Source organism: Lissotriton helveticus, chromosome 3_1 (genome assembly GCF_964261635.1).
Source record: "Lissotriton helveticus chromosome 3_1, aLisHel1.1, whole genome shotgun sequence".
Taxonomy (NCBI): Eukaryota; Metazoa; Chordata; class Amphibia; order Caudata; family Salamandridae; genus Lissotriton; species Lissotriton helveticus.
Window position 1 is genome coordinate 1920864262 of NC_136061.1, and position 17894 is coordinate 1920882155.

At 43.7% G+C, this 17894-nt stretch overlaps 1 protein-coding gene across 2 annotated transcripts in view; it reads right to left on the reverse strand.

The window, feature by feature from the left end:
• ARNT2 (aryl hydrocarbon receptor nuclear translocator 2) overlaps window positions 1-17894 on the reverse strand; it is a 677642-nt gene that overhangs the window by 434609 nt on the left and 225139 nt on the right. For both annotated transcript variants that reach the window (XM_078682932.1, XM_078682933.1), the window contains one exon: window positions 5314-5527. In XM_078682932.1, coding sequence (XP_078539058.1) covers window positions 5314-5527 — 214 coding nt within the window. The remainder of the gene's footprint in view (window positions 1-5313; window positions 5528-17894) is intronic.

Sequence of the window (17894 nt, forward strand, 5' to 3'; positions counted from 1 at the left end):
CGAAGGAATGAAAGAAGTCGCCGAATGGATGAAACAAAGCCGACTGAAACTGAACTCAGACAAAACAGAGGTCCTCATCTTAGGTAATTCCCCCTCTGCATGGGACAACTCCTGGTGGCCAGAAGCCCTCGGAAATGCTCCCACCCCGACAGACCACGCACGGAACCTTGGCGTCATCCTGGATTCTTCACTCTCAATGAGCAGACAAGTCAGCGCCGTATCGTCTTCCTGCTTTAACATTCTTCGCATGCTCAGAAAAACATTTCGCTGGATCCCCACCGAAACAAGGAAAACAGTCACCCATGCTCTGGTCACGAGCCGACTGGACTACGGAAACACCCTCTACGCAGGTACCACCGCTAAACTCCAGAATAAACTACAACGAATCCAAAACGCCTCAGCCAGGCTCATATTAGACATCCCACGCAACGAACACATCTCTGGTCACCTTAAAGATCTCCACTGGCTACCCGTCAATAAGAGGATTACTTTCCGACTGCTCACCCACGCACACAAATCACTCTACGACATCGGACCAGACTGCCTCAACTCTCGACTGTCCTTCTACACCCCCTCCCGCCAACTCCGCTCTTCCAGCCAAGCCTTCGCCACTGTACCTCGCATCAACAAGACCACCATGGGAGGCAGATCCTTCTCTTACCTGGCCGCCAAAACCTGGAACTCACTCCCCGCTTACCTTCGCCTCACCCAGAATCACCTAGCGTTCAGAAAGCAGCTTAAAACGTGGATATTTGACAAATAATCACCCCCCCTTCCTAAGCGCCTTGAAACCCTCTGGGTATGTAGTGCGCTATATAAATTTTATGACTTGACTTGACTTGACTTGCTAAAGCAGGGAGCTGACTAGGTAATCCGTCCTTCACAACCTCAAGAAACCTTTTCTCAACTCCTCCCTTGTCATCAAACTTCAGCTTTTTTCATCAGTTCTCTATAAACTCCTTAAGTGGACGGTCTTTATCAGCTTCCTAGCTCTCCTTAATTAAAAACAAAATCTCTTCTCTACCGGACTCTAATCTGGACTCCCATCTGTTCACTCTGTCATGAATTTTTTAACCTCCTCTCATCATGGTAAGCAATCCTTCAAACTTATTCTCTATGATCCCCTTTTCAGTTTTTCTCATGGTGGATACATTTATACTTATCTTTACTCTCCTTCTACATGTAGCTCTTCCCAGGTTTTGTACTTTAATAGTCTTCTTCTCATCTCTCTGGGCACTTGGCGCACTCCCATTTCCTCTTCTCTCTTGGTAATATTACTTTTCTTCCATACTTGTACTTCCAGCTTAGTCTCTTCCACCCCTTTCATCTAGCTTTACCTCTCTTATTCTACTCCTTTCTCATCTAACATTTCCATGTCTGCTTCTTTGGCTCCTTTCTATCTTCTTTTTTACTTTCTTACCATTATCTACCAATGAGCCTTACAAGCAATATTCAATAAAGATCACCAAGGTAAACCTAGAGGTTTACTTACTGAAGGTAACCAAGGGAAAAAACAGGCTTTCCTCATTGAAGACCACTAGAGCAAACTCTTGACTTTTCTCATTGAGGAGCATGTATGGCAATGCCTATACAGATATCACTGAAGATCACAGAAACGAACCCCAGCCTTTGCTTAATAAAAACAAAGCATGACATGTAAAATAGTGCCATTTCTTACCAAAAATCACCAGGAATATCCAGAATTCCCACATAGTAGACAGCACAGAAAACCATAGTGAGTAGTAGCAAAACAAACTTCATTTAACTCACTGAAAATTCTAAATTCAAACTGCATACCTGACTCACTGAAAATCTCCAGGAAAAATTCAAAGCAACACTTACTTAAGGCAGTCAAGACAAGATGAAGGCAAACATTTCATACTGCAGAATATATTCGGTGAAACCCATAATGTCAAACCTCAGGTTTTAGTCAATATTAACCACAAATTAAATACTCCAGGGTTTCACCATTGAAGAGCAAAAATGGAAAACTCCTAGTTTTACTCAGTAAACACCATTGTGGCATTATTAAAATGTTCATAGCAACAGAGTAAAACGGCATGAAAACTGCTGGAAACAATGAACCAGAATTCAGCTGCAGCAAACCCTAAGTTCTCTAAAGACAAATTGGTAATAGAATTTCTAAGTCCAGCCCTAGCAAGGGAAGAACATAATTCTGCAAATAATGCAGGGCACTGCCCAATTCAGAATCAAGTACACACACGGGTTACAGGTCTCATGTTGTTGCATAGGAGTAGAGATGTGTTAGAAATGAGCAAATAAAACCATAACAGGATATGTGGCTCTGTAAGCAAACAAAACACAAAGGGTCATGTAGCTTTAGTTTATTGATGATCCTGATGTTCCCATCAAGTCAACTCCAGTTCAATTCTCAATTTTTTGCATAAATATTTTTCCATCGGAATTGAAAATTACAAAAACACAAAGCTTGGTTTGGACAAGATAACAAAGGACAGCTTTGTGCATGTTCATCATTATACTACGGGGCAGCCCAGGGAGCATCCAAAAGCAAACACAATCCTCCAGCAAAGGAATCAGTCAGGAAACCAAAAGCAGATTTACCCAGGTCACAGGAGGGTAGGTCGGAGCACAAACATCTGAAACCAAATAACATTTTTACACGTTTCTCAGTGGAAATCTAAAATAGAGACCTCGAAACTGCAGAGGACAACACCATAAGAACGGAAAGCCTACAGGACAGACTCCCCTGGAGTATTATGGGGTTGGCGCAGACAGCATTTATTAATTTGCGACTTTTGTAGAGCGCTGCCTGCCTGTAGCCTTGTGCTTATTTCAGCATTAAATAACACTGCACGATAGCTCAAAAGAGGACCCACAGAAATGGGAGGGGAATATATACTGGATTGTGCCGTGTACAGAGAAAAAGACTAATAGATGAAGTTAACCACCACCCATTAACATGGAAACTCTACTTAGCATTAGGGTGCTTTTATGTGTGAATACAGCGCAGTCAAACCGGCTATGGAGGCCCTCCTAAGCAGAAATAGGTGGGTAAAGAACTCCTCCACAACGTCCGAAGACTTCACCACACAGCCGAGGGAAGGGATCAACACTAGAGTTGAAAAGAGGCGGATCCACCTCTTTGTACTGGGATTGGAATTCAACCAGAGCCGGAGGAGGACATTTCTCCTTCACGAATAGAGAGGAAGGATACAGTACAGAGTCATTCCAGACTCCAGGGACTTTCAGCCTTATTAAATCCTTGGCAGACTAGTGGCAGAGGTCATAACCTTAGTCACACTGGCGGGGACCTCTGCAGTATGTGTCTAGCAGGAATTTCCATGCTATGAAGTGATCTACCGCCACAGCGGCTCCTTTCACAACATTATAGGTTTGCCAATTGGGCACTATGTTTAAAGAATCCACTCAGCACATTTTTCGGTCCTTAGAATACAAATTCTCAAAGCAGGAGCTTGTTTTTTCTGAACAAAAAGTAAATGGTCCGATGTGCAAGGAGCTTTTTCTCCTGTGAGTTGGAGAGATTTAATATTGTATCTGCTTGTTTCTGCCATTCATCCATAGGGCACGATGCTCATCCTTATGACCCAGCTGTCCTGTGGCTGGTAGACAGACCACTAGGTCAGGGGAGACCATCAGGGGAGGGCAGGAAGTCCACTGGTACATGGCATTGTTCCTATTCCGCCAAACCCTAAATGATGCCCTTAATCAAAGAGCAGGGCTTAGCATGAGTTTAAAGGATGGGAAGAATCAAACTCTGAGTCTGGGGGAGTCCACAAGAGTACGAGGGAGGCTGCAGCACTAAGAGTCAGTTGGGGGTCTTAATCAAAAAGTCAGAGGGTGTTTTTTTAGTGGCAACAAAGATGGGCCTTAAGTGCACAGTAAAGGAGATGGTATTCTGATGTCTCTTTAGAGCATTAAACAACGAAGAAAAGTATTGTATTGTCAGAATATGCTCTGCTACTAGCAGAGCAGGAAGTGTGTTATAATATCACACCCAAATATCCACAGGTTACATACTGCATTTGCACATATTTGGACTTCTCCTCAACACCAGCGATGTGCAGTAGACTCTGACATGCCTAGCAATGCCGCTTGCAGCAATCAATTGTCTCTAGTTTCCCTTTTAGCCGTATAGGCATCAGAACAGTATAAAGCTGGGGACCACACAGACACAACAAATGCAAAACAACTTAACAATGACAATACAAAATGACAGAAAAGGGACAACTACATTATGGGGTTGTAGCAGTAATCGTGATGGCAGCCTTCAATGCTGGTTGTAGCATATTCCTGACCGGAGGCTGCTCGTGTGTAATTCAGGTATTTGACAAGTGACACAAGAGATCACAGGCATCTGACATGTGGCAATATGTGTGTACTGCACATATCGAACATGAGAGTGCAAGCGAGTACTGACGGTTCTTATGTGACTATGGGTAAATACTGCAAGAGTCAGACATGTGACTACGTTTGCAAATTTGTAAAATCAAAAGGAGTGGAAGGGTTGTTTTGAGACAGGGTAGGGGAGTGGAGGGGGGGGGGGCTGAGGCAACACCAACATTGTTGTGAGACCCTCAACAGTGTTGTTCCGCCAACGGTGTGTCTCCCGTCGGCGTACTTAGCCACTGATTGTTACGTAATTGGGTCTTTTCCTCCACTAGGAGGGATTGTCTCTTGAATCTGAGACCACATGGGATCTAGCATGTGAGGAAAAGACATTTAAAAATACCTCCTACCTTTAGAAAGGACACATTTAATTAAGAAGATCAAAGGTAGTGGTATGATTAAAAAATGTGAGATGTGAAAAGAGAGGTATTGGGTGTCTCTCTAATCTATCTCTGGAGGAACCAGGTCAACATGTTTCAGCCAACTTTGTGCCCTATGGGTTGATGGCTTTCGTCAGGACCGAAACGTTGTTTTATAGGATCCCTGCATGAAGTCAAATTAAATAAAATGGAACACTTTTTGCAATATCTGATCTATGGTAACCAGTGACAAATGCAATCTCAGACCTGTAACTGCAGGTTATGCCTCTTAGTAAATATTGCATGCATCGAAAAGCACACAGCATGCAACTGCTTCAGTTACATAGATTGTGACTGTGAGTGGATATTACGGTTATTGGACATGCAAGTGAGTTTAATGGTGGCCAACCTGTAGAGAGTATAAGCGAGATGCAATTAAGCAAGGCAGACAGACGGCATATAGAAACAAGTGAGCTGCTGACTTTCTATAATATGATGTGTTGCTGAATGGACACTTTGCTGTTGATGGACAACATAATGGAGATAATCATCACGTATGTCTGACCTGTCATGGAGTTTTCCGACGTGCACAACTGCTCTCTCAGTTTCTCAACATCATCTGGATGGACTTGCTCATACAGGGTGCTCCCAAACCACTCCGACTGTGGCTGATTTAAAACTGGTGTCACCGAATCGGACACATAGATGACTCTCCCCGTCTCAGCAGCCACCACAAAAAGAAAACCATCAGCAGCTTCCAAAATTAGATGTTTCAGTTCCTGAGAAAGCCCATCAAGAGGAAAAAGTTACTTTAAAAAATGACATTACTGGCCATATTCTGACACAACATGCACTAATACTCTTGCTATCCTGTCATGATTGTGGGTTTTTGCTATCGTGATGATTCATGCTCCAATACCTTCTTCTGCTATTGTGACTGCAGAAAGATGCTGAAGGCTCTCACACTTCAGGCAGTGATGACACTACATGCTCTAACCCCTGACAACTGTGAAGCTGCATGCCCTGCTGGCAAGGCATGCTGGAACAAATCTTGGTATTATGCTGCCGCATGTGTTAAGTGCACCTCCTTCCTGCCCTGATAGCCTCTGGGATCATGATGATGCACATTCTGAAAATCTCTTCTGCTATTGTGCTTGATGCTCCAGCAGTATCTGCTGTCATCGAGATGCAACCATTAACAAAATGGGGTAGCCCAAAAAGTCCTAGACCTGGGTATAATGCGGTATTGAAAACAATGGCCCGTGACCTATTCCTTCATAAACTAAATCAGTCAGTACATAATCAATATTTCTATATCATTTCGGAGTGTGTCCCTTCAATCCACTCTAATCAATCAATGCACACAGTTCACAAAGGAGGAAACGCCGATTTTGGATGGCTTTCGAACACGAGAGTTGACCATTCTCCTCGTGATACAAGTTCCATTGATCATTATCATAAGCAAAAATCTCGTGATTTAAGTGGCACTGAACATTACCACTTGATAGACTAATGCAAAAGGTGTAATTTTTAAAGACTTGAATGAGCAGCGACTGATGCCTGCCTCCCCAGTGGGTGAGTTAAGGTGTGAACATCACCATTGGGATACCTAGTGAAGATACGCCACTTGTTCCCTCCATTTTAGGGGTCATCAAGATCCTTGGGTTGCCCTCTATTTTTAGTCCTGATGAAGACTCGCATGGCCCAGGTCCAACTTACCTATAGGGCCTAAGACGAGTCGAAACGTTGACGCTCTCTCTTTGAAACCTGGATCCTAGGACACTTTATTATGTGCAAATATTAATGGAAGCCATGACCTGAGAAATGGTGCATAGAATTGATATCTGAGGCCAGGTTATTGTAGGACGGTGAAATGCGTAACCGGTCCTGTGTATAGCATTACTGTGAATAATTTTATGTCACTATCCGAATTTCACCTTCCCCTATCACTTCACACTATCCCAATCACTCTTTGCACGCTCTCTTGGGGCAACCTATTTAGGTACAATTTAATTGGAGAAACAATGAATTAAAATTGTCTCTGGTTTTGTAATTATTAATGTTGCATTTTCTTTCTCCTTTGTGAACTGTGTGCATTGATTGATTAGAGTGGATTGAAGGGACACTCTCTGAAATGATATAGAAATATTGATTATGTACTGATTGATTCAGTTTATGAAGGAATAGGTCACGGACCATTGTTTTCAATACCGTCATCGAGATGCATGCTTTCTGAAGAGCATCGGCTATTGTGACAATTCATGCTCTTATGAATCGCTTCTGCTATTGCTTTACTGCACACCTGACTACCTCTGCTACTATGATGCAGCATGCCACACAACCACCAAAAGGACGCTGCATCGTTTCAGAACGGCCTCTGCAAAGGAGAAAGAAAATGCTCTGGAAACAACCTTGGAAGACTGTATGATATATCAGCCTATGCTACAGTGATGGTGTCTACTCTGTGGCCTCTGTTCTTGTGATTCTGCACAATCTCTCACCAGTCCCAGCTATCCTTGCACAGCATATTGCCAATAACCCTTTTTATCTGATCCTACACTTTCTCACACCTGTTATAACTATGATACTATTCATTAGGACATAATTATCATTATGGTGCACACTGCCTGAAAAAGCCTCTGAGACTGCAAGTTCTGACAGGACCTGTTGCCAGAACAATGGCCACACTCTGAACTCTGGTCTCTGTTCTCATGTCACTGCGTGCCCTGAAGAAGCCCTTTCAATCATGATGCTAAATGCTCTTGAAACGGTACCTGCTCTAACGACACTGCATTCACTCCTCTGCTCTCATCTCACTGCATGCCCTGAAGAAGCCCTTTCAATCATGATGGGTCATGCGCTTGAAACGGTACCTACGCTTATGACACTGCATGCCCTGAACGCCTCTGCTCTCACCACACTGCATGCCCTGAAGAAGCCCTTTCAATCATGATGGGCCATGCGCTTGAAACAGTACCTGCTCTTACGACACTGCATGCACTGAACGCCTCTGCTCATCACACTGCATACCCTGAACAATCCTTTTCAATCACGATGCTACATGATCTTGAAACGGTGTCTGCTATCTTGAGGATGCATTCAGACAGACAATACAGCCATTCTGCTGCACAATCTTAACAGTCCATGCTGTCACGATGCTGCACAATAAGCGCTCCTACTAGTGTGATGAGAAACTACATACTTGAAGCCGATGTTCATCAAGACAATGTATGCTCTCTCATCACAATTTGCTACTATGAAGGTATGCTTGCAAATCTTCTCAAATCTAGGCCCTGTCACTCAATCAGTATCTTCTGTAGTACTTTTGGAAGCCTTCAGAAGAATCCTACAATACTTTGTTGTTGTCTTGTAGTGGGTTCTTCGAAGAGCACCAGCTTTTGTAACCCACCACAGTCTGATTGTTGCTCCTACGATGCTGTGCTCTATCTGCATCAATCATGACTATGTCCATACTCAAACTCTGTTCTCTCCAGACACTGGTCTGAATCCTGCTGGTATTCTAACACTACACACTTAACATTTTTTGTCATCGTGAATCTACATGCTAATAGAACAATCTGCAACCATGACTGTCCATGCTCCAACAGCCTCTGCTATTGAGATGCTGCACACGTTATGCCTATGTCTCAGGAGTACGCCACTCTGTGAAAGACACTGCTTGATCTAAAAGCTTCTGCATGAATGACTCTGGGAGCTAAGAGTTTCTCCTTTTGTGACTCTACAAAGCTTTTGCTATTGTCAGGCCGTTCTTCTAGCCAACAGCCTTAACGGTCTATGATACCATGATACTGCACACTTACAGTCTATGCTTAATTGTATCTGGCTATAGATAGCTGTAGTTGTCTACAAGAGTTTCATACTATCAGTGCCAAGGTGTATCGCGGACGTGCACACTGTTTCCATCAAAAACGTCATGCCACAGGTGAAGCAGCGACAGCCAATTTCTGCTTCACAATTTCAAATCCATGGAATAATATTCACCAGCCACTGCCTATTTTAAGCATTACAGGCAAACCATACACCTTGGATTTTGAGAAATTCTGGATACTTCTTGCTATTGCAGTCTTACGCTATCAGCTTCTGCTATTTTGAAAATGCATGTGGTAGCCCACCAATGATGACAGACTAATCTGTTCTCCACCCACAAGTCTGTCTTGTCCTTCTCCATCCCTGCTGCAGCTCCCTCTTCACTTCTCAGAGAGACAGGCACTGACCTCTGCAGCAAGACAAGAGAATGGGAGCATAGCATGGAAACAGAAGAGAACAGCATGGAGGATAAACTGTGAAGGAAATTACAGTGACAGGAGGGAGGGAGCAGAGGAAGCTTAAAAAGAATACATGATGTCACAGATGAGGGACTCGTGAGCAAGCAGACTGCAGGGGACAGTGTGGGAGCATAACACGGTGACAGGAGAGTGGGCACAGTATGGAGAAAGAGTGCTGCAGTAGACTGGAGTGAGGGGGCAGAGCATGCATGGAGACAGAATGAGCACAATACTGAGAATGAGTGAGGGAGCAGACTACAATGACCTCTATCTAGCACAGCCGATTTCTTTTTTATGCGAGTTTATCTCACTTAATTCCTGCTTACTTGGGTTTTCTTAAATTGTGTTTTTCGTACATTTTGTGTGTAAGTTTAGCTTGCAGAAGACTGGCTCGAGCACAAACTGTCTTGCAGAGTCTGTGAAACATGGATGTGTGCTGTGGCGACATGAGCGGTGCTAGCAAAGTTCACTGTGCGACTTTAGAAACTGTATGGAGAGTACAATGTGCGAGTACCTCACGTCATTTAATGCACAAGAGTATTCCTCAAGTAGAGTTTTCATGCATAAGACTGTCCAACATGTTTCACACAATTTGTAGGTTTTTGAAAACAATAGACTTATGCGTGGAAACAATTGCACCATTTCACTCCACCTACAAACTTGGCGAGTCCTTCTCCATCCTTAATGCACTTCCTTCTTCACGTCTGTAAGGTGCACACAGAGGTCTGCAGCAAGACAAGCAAAGAGAGCAGAGAAGGAGAGAGAGGACAGGGAGAGAGTACGGTACGGAGGCCAGAGAAGGCTGCACAGACAGGAGGAAGGGAGGAGAGAGGAGACTTCAGGGGCAAAAGAGTGGGCCGCAGAGTAACCCTGGGCGTAGTGGGGCGTAGTGGGGCTCCGCGGAGCTACGCGGAGAGGGCGAGAAGCTACGCCCACTCCCACACTCCGCGTAGCCCCACTACGCACCTCCCTCCCGCTCTCCCCTACATACTTTATTTAAGCATTTACACGGATTAAAACAAGTTAAAAGCACTTACCTTGTCCGGGGCTCGTCCGGGTCTTCATCTTTGAATAGCGTCCTTTGCCTGGATACCAATGCGCATGCGCGGGCGGCCGCGCATGCGCATTTCTCCCGAGACGGCGCCCTGGCTTAGAGTCAACGGAGACCCTCTGAGGGGACGAGGGCCAGGGTCAAGACCCCGAACTCTAGGGGCGGAACGATTGGAGTTCAGATTGAAATCCGGAAGAAATAGCAGGCTCGGAGAGTGGAGCCGGACAACCCTGAAACCGAGCCCGGGATCAGGGCTGCAGAGAGCAGACACGCAGCAGCCCATGCACGACCTCCACTGACGGCCCCACTATGAGGATGCCCCTGGTTCGCACCCTGATGCTGGCCGCGACCCGGGCAGCTATATAGATCGAAACGCCGTCGACCTACCCAAGGAATTTCATTAGCTCTACTTGTATATATTTGTTGTGTTTTTATCCTTGTTGATGTTGTGTGACAGTCCGTTCACTTTTATCACTTATGTCACTTCCTGCACCACAATATTCACTTGAGCACCTGAAAAAGATTATGACTATTTATGTATATCCTTGAGAAAAGAGTAAAATAAAATACTCCTACTTGTACCTACTATCTCTGCTCCCAAGCGATTTATTAAGTATTCGCTCCCTGTTCTATTTTCTACCAAGGACCCCCTGAGGCCTACCCTGAACCACTGTTCTTCCAAAGCACTTGTATAGGTGCAACATCATAAAAACCCCAAACCCCCGCCCCATAAGTTGCAATACTTATACATTTTGCTTGGTAGATTTTAAAAAGGATCCCCGGGGGCCTTTTCACCCAGTTTTTTTTTTTAATTAATTACTGCCGCTGTCGACCTTTTAAACAAAAGGGTTCTGCTCTTGACCGCTGGTCCCCAGGAGCCTGTGTCCTCAAGCAAGATGCCAAGGTAGGAGAATGTTTTGGTGGATTCAATTCTGCCACTCCCAGCTGCTAAGCTTCTACATTTATTCTTCTCCTTCCCACATGTCATCACAAATGTTTTCTTCACATTGAGTTTCAGTCCCCCATTGGCCATGAACTCAATGTAGGTGGAAAGGGCTCTCTGTAAGCCGCGCTGGGTTCTAGCTATTAACACCGCGTCATCTGCGTAGAGGAGGGAGACAATCTGCTTGTTGTTAAATTTAGGAGGATCTGTCGCACTGGCCCCCAGTTCCTCTTCCAATGCGTTGGTATATAATGAGAAGAGGAACGGGGCCAGGACGCAGCCTTGCCTAACTCCCCCGCTCTACCCGGAAGGACTTGGTGCACTCTCCCTTAAGTCCATGTCTCACTTTTGCAGAGGCCACCGCATATAATTGTCTCAAAAATTGCACAAGTGGGGGTTCTATCATTAGGTCCTCTAAAATTTTCCATAGCTTACTATGGTCCACACAATCAAAGGCGGCGGTGAGGTCTACAAATACTGCAAATAGTTGCCCTGCCTTAACTTGAGTATACTTCCTCTGTATTATAGAAACATTTAAAACCTGATCAATAGTACCCATCCCCTCCCTAAAACCATATTGTACCGGGCTCAAAATATTATTTTCTTCAGCCCACAATTGATGCTTATTTAAAACGACCCTTCCTGCAACTTTCATAAGCGAGTCTAAAAGAGATATGGGTCTGTAACACGCAGGGTTATCCCGGTCCCCTTTTTTAAAAAATAGGTATTATGACTGACTCAGACCAGGATTTAATAAAGCCCCTTGCACAGCATGCTTCTAAGACTCGTGTTAGCAGAGGAGCCCAGAGTTCAGTTGTAGTTTTATATAGGTCTACAGGGATCCCGTCAGGGCCTGGGGCCTTGCTTCCTTTACTCGCGTTTATAGCCTCCAAGACTTCACCATGGGTGAAGTTAATGTCAATCGGTGAAAAGGCAGTTTGGTCTCCCGGAAGGTCTAATTCATGGGCAAGGGTTATAATCACACTGTCCTTATTTCCATATACATTAGAGAAGAAGTTGATCCAAGATTTTTTGTCGATCGCTACCTCTGCCATAGCATTCTCATTGTTAACAAAAAAGAAAGGTGCCTTAACTGCCTGCCAGAAAGAAGAACAGTCCCTATGCAAAGAGGCCTCAAAGATTGTTCCATACCTGGTCCTTGATTTCTGTCTTGCGTTTTTTCCTAGCAAGATTATAGGCCTTCCTGCGCACTCTAATTTCATCGCAGTCTCTCTCTGGGCTATGAAGTGCAGCCTTTAGGAGGGAATACGTTTTGTAGCACAAACTGTCAAACCATCGATTGTTCTTATTAAGTGGCATCTTACAGCGAACACTCAGGATACTTTGTACAAACAGCGTGATTTGAGAGAACACGTTCAATATATCCATATGGGAAGTATCTTCTTTCAGGCATTCGATAATGGGTGCTAGGGCCTTAGAAATAATTTTTATATTCAGTGCCTCGGGATCTTTCTTACCCCAGCTCAGAGAATAACCATTCTGGTGGGCCAAAACAATGTCTTGGCTCCATGCCAGACTTTCAACAGTAGAGGGAGCGGTTATAGACGGCAACACAATGTTAATACTTAATGAAAGATGGTCACCGTTGGGGTGGATAATAAATTTAGCAAACCAATTAGCGTAGCGGTTCAGGATAATAATAAAGTCTATCATGGAATTAAATCCCCGACCAATGAACGTAGGACCGAAGTCTACTATTGGGGAACACAGCATATTGGAAAAACCAAAATCAAACAATGCCATAAGTTAAAACTGTGTCCTGTTTAGTTAAATCTAAATAATTATCTGTAGAAACTAACTGGATGGACTCCACTCAAACAGTGAAGGGTAAACCGCTTCACTGAAAATCCTCTTTTCTAAAACCTGCTGAGAATTAAAATTAGGAAGGTTTAACACCCACTCTAAATCAAGGCCACCATTTAAAAAAGAGGAAAAGAAGGCAGGCATGGGGGGAAATATAGTCCAGGTTCATCTTATAATGGGAAAATGCAGTAGGAACAGCTACAAGTTTCTCGTTACGGAAAAAACAGAAAAAAGAAAAAGTAAAAATGTATGAATTTAATTCACAAAGCAACACTTCTTTGGCTGAATGCCCATAATTCCAAACCAGCACTACTTTCATGTCAGGAAATGCCAGTACTTGGTATTGAGCAACAAGTAAAAAGCCATATATCATTAATATACTACCAAGATGATCTCCAGATCTGTGTGAGAGGAGAGAACCACGAAACACAAGTAAGTGAAAAAAGGATAATCGTCTTGTCCAGTTATCAGCACTTTTATTCTATTTCTTTTCCAAGCAATGCCAGCCAAAGGTGGAGAATGGAGAATTGATAAAAGACCTACACCTTCCAAGAAGTTGAATACCAACACTATGTCCCGACCTACCAGAAGAGCTGCAGTACACTGATGAATCCCAAGATGGAAGCACTGGAAGACAGGACAATGCACACCAATGAAAAGCAGCTGATCAGCTTAACATAAATCAATTTACTGATCCGCACACGAACACTACCTGTCCATTGCTTCAATATCTAGGGCTGTGCAGCCGGTACTCTGGATTTCTGCAAGCAGCCCTTTACATTGCCAAAATAGGTAAAAGTAAACTGAGTTTCAGAGCGCAAGAATCTACTGTGAAGTACTGGAACTTGAGCCCGTCATGGGGCCCAGGGAAAAGGAGATACCATAGCAATAGCAAAGGGACTCTTTGAAGATCTATAATAACAAAAGAGTGTTTAAGGGTCAGAAAGAGCTCAACTATGTAGAATGTCCGAGACACAACTAATGGAAAGACCTACGAGTGATTGGGGAGAATAGTGCACCAGTGAATCTTTAAAGGCGCAACAGGGTACCTCGAAGGTGTTTCCGCTTGGTACCGCCCTTGTCATCATTTGGGTTCTCCTTATACCCAGGAGAATACGCTGTCTGCCACAAGATGTTGGTGTGACTGGCGCTCAGCCAATGAAAGCTGTATGTCTGGGGAGTACCAAAAACAGTATATGTAAGGGTAACTGATTTGCAGTGCAATGGTCGCCACACATGCTGAAACATGTCGACCTTTTTTTATAAACAGATATTTTGTTAAATCTGTTCACAATAATTTTAAGGAAGTTATAGAACTCTGGGTTCGGGAGATCATGTAGCTGCTGTATGTTCTGGAAAGTCAGCGGTTTTCCCTTTGTTTCCAATTGACTGGGCGTGCTGATACCTTCTCTGATCCACGTGTCATTGTGCAATGTTGCCCCTTGGTAGGTCACTTTAGTGTTGAACCAGATGGATTCCCAAGCAGTGCCCTTCAGTTTCTGCGCCATGTGCCTGTCCACTTTCAGCAGGGCCTCTCTCGTGTGTTTTAGTATGGCGCAACCTATGCGGAGGAGAGCCGGGGATCATCAAGTATCTGCAGCTCATCGACTTAGCAGGACATCAAACGGCAAAAATCTATAAACTACTCAGCCCATCCAAGATGGCGCAGAACAAAAAAGCAACCAACACATGGGAGACGCGCCTGGGCAGGCAACTAAATGAAAAGGAGCGAGCGATAATGTGGAGTTCAGCGACAACAAACAAAATCACCCCACAACTAGCGCAAACAAAATACTGGCTGCTCCACAACGCATACTGGACGCCATCCAAACTCCACAAGGTCGGCATAGCAGACTCAAAAATGCTGGAACTGTCAGAAAGAAGAAGGGACCCTCGAACACCTTATCTTCACCTGCGTGAAAGTCAGGAAGTTCTGGGCTCAAATCAACACTTTCCTGAACGATATGCTCAAAACGAATCTGGAGATCAGCTTCGTCAGCCTGGCGACTGAGCACCTAACAGCGAACCTAAAAAGTAAAGAAGAAAGAGAACTCCTAGACCTACTTCTCACAGCGGCCCTCAAAATGATCCTAACGAACTGGAAAAACACAGCCAAAGCAAGCTTTAAAACATGGATCAACTGGATTACTTTCCTGAGGGGAGCAGACAACATAATAAAAAAAAAATAAAAAAAAAATCTGTTCACAATAGATACTGTTTTTAAATCTTGGAAGATTTGAGAGATACTATTAAAATAATTTGTTCTTCTACTCACCTCTCTCCAATTTTATATATCACACTTTTTCACTTTGTCATTTGCAGTGCGTAAATGACAAAGTGAAAAAGTGCAGAGGGACGCCAGGGAGAACCGACGGACAGAGCGGTGCTCTACTAACCTGAGCTGCAGCCAGGTGGGGTGATGCATTGTCCTCCAACCAAATAGTCTTTTGGAGGATACTTATCATGACCTTGATCCAACAGGTGATATGGTTTATATTTGTATCTTGCAGTAGCAAATCTATTGGTCCTGAAGAAAGCAGTGGCTAAATGGTCGCCACACATGCTGAAACATGTCGACCTTTTTTTATAAACAGATATTTTGTTAAATCTGTTCACAATAGATACTGTTTTTAAATCTTGGAAGATTTGAGAGATACTATTAAAATAATTTCTTCTTCTACTCACCTCTCTCCAATTTTATATATCACACTTTTTCACTTTGTCATTTACGCACTGCAAATCAGTTACCCTTACATATACTGTTTTTGGTACTCCCCACACGTACAGCTTTCATTGGCTGAGCGCCAGTCACACCAACATCTTGTGGCAGACAGCGTATTCTCCTGGGTATAAGGAGAACCCAAATTATGACAAGGGCGGTACCAAGCGGAAACTGATGGGTACCTTTTACACCTTCGAGGTACCCTGTTGCGCCTTTAAAGATTCACTGGTGCACTATTCTCCCCAATCACTCGTAGGTCTTTCCATTAGTTGTGTCTCGGACATTCTACATAGTTGAGCTCTTTCTGACCCTTAGGCACTCTTTTGTTATTATAGTGTATCCCCTGGGGCCTGTGTCTATTGGAAGGTCATTAAACATGCCATTAGACCCTCATTCAAAATGTTGTTTTGGTACTCTTTGAAGATCTTCAAAGGATCACGAGGTATGCCGAAGTCTTGAAACATAAAAAACTCGACAAATGATTTACCAAAAGAAGCCATGAAAGGTTAAAGACACTCTTGGGCTATCAGCAATGAGGAGTCTCCGAAAACATTAGGGGAAAGGAACAGATAATGTTTATAAACAGTGTAAAAACAGTGAAGAAGACAGCAAAAGTACTGCAGCATGAGAAATCATGAGGGAAACATAAAAGATAAAAACATATGGAAGAAGGCCCTTGAAAAAGAAAGTAGTGTGTGAACCCACTGAAAGTTATAATCTAAGACTTCTGGTTAAGGAAGGGGAGGAGAAACCATGGACAGTTACATGGATGAAGACTATCACAGAATTGCTAAAGGGTAAGGAAAGAGATGGGAAATCGCTAGAGGTTAACGTTGATTTAAACTATACAATTAAAGTATGAGGTCATGGAGGTCACCAAAAAGGACTACTAACAACTGAACGTAGAGCTAAGAGTTACAGAGAACAGAGATGAATCACTTGTGTAACTTACATGTCTTTAAGGCTTGAAGAAATCAATATTACTTTTAAAATGCAAGAATATTTATTTGGTGCCTTTTATCAGGGAAATCAAACTTCTTTCTAAACAGTTTTTAAAAATTTTATTTTCAGTGCTAATACCTAAAAGATGAGTTGGTCTGGCAACAAATGCGCAAAACATTTGTTAGCAATACACATGAGAAAATCCAAGACTGATCTCGGTGATGTTATGCATGGCGCAGCAATACTTGCCGCAATTCCCTGTTGAGTTTATAGAATCCTAGCATCTATGTGAAATAACATGCACTGTTATTTTCCAAAGAATATTTAACAGAAAAGACCACACCCTCAAGAAGCATGCTGCCAAAAAGCAAAGGCGGACTGATACCAGTTCTCTGTGCTAAAGAAAGTTAAACTGTTTCTTCCACGAAGCAACTGCAGAACTGATGCTCAAGCGCTTGTATTTTCGGGTAATGATAACTCACTGCTACATGGCCTTCTAGACTCCACAATGTCCCTTTCCCCCAAAGCACACAATATATGCTAGAGCAGGTCTCATCCAGGGCCTGGAGAAATGTGATCCATTCACCCACATCCTGAAGAAACTCCAATACCTCTTCTTGCTGGCCTGCACCATCTTAAAACCAACTGCAACATTTACAAAGCTATCACGACCAGCCATTTTGCAGATATCATGACCAGCACCCCACTTATTCTGCAGAAACTTGCAGCAGACTGGAGGTAAAGAAGCATAACAAATTTTTTAAAGCTTTTTCCAGCTACATGTACCCAGGATCTTCAAAAAGTTGCCCGTATTCACCAAGACCGCCAAGACACTGCTATAAATGAGTAGAGAGCTGAAGATGCACCTCGTTAAAGACCCCAAAAACACAGAACAATAACAGTACAGTTCTGCTCACAGAACGCAGCTAGACCTTTTTGACCAGTACAGTCTCCAGGATTTTCCTACATCCAACGCAGAGATGCTAACAAGTGTAGACGAGTAACTGCAATTCACCGGGAGCACTCCGCTGGCGACTACCTTCTTTTCATGCTAAAAGTTAAGCTAAAAACTCAATACGACGCACTGCTGCACCCATCCTGTTTGACAAGAAACTGCTGACCAGGAAGACCCTGGACTGAGCCTTTCAACAACAGCGCAACGTGTCAGGTGGGGGGCTACATCCCTGCTGAACTGAAGAATCCCTATAGAAGCAGATGGTGGATTGCAAGAGCTCCTGGACCAGCTGCATGCGTTCATCATTGTAATTTGATGCGTAGCACCTGGAGCCCTGGGGAAGAGCCATTGCCTGCTGCCTTTGCTGGTGACCTTCCTTCATCCTTGACTCTGTCCATAATGAAGGAAAGTTTGTGCTGTGTC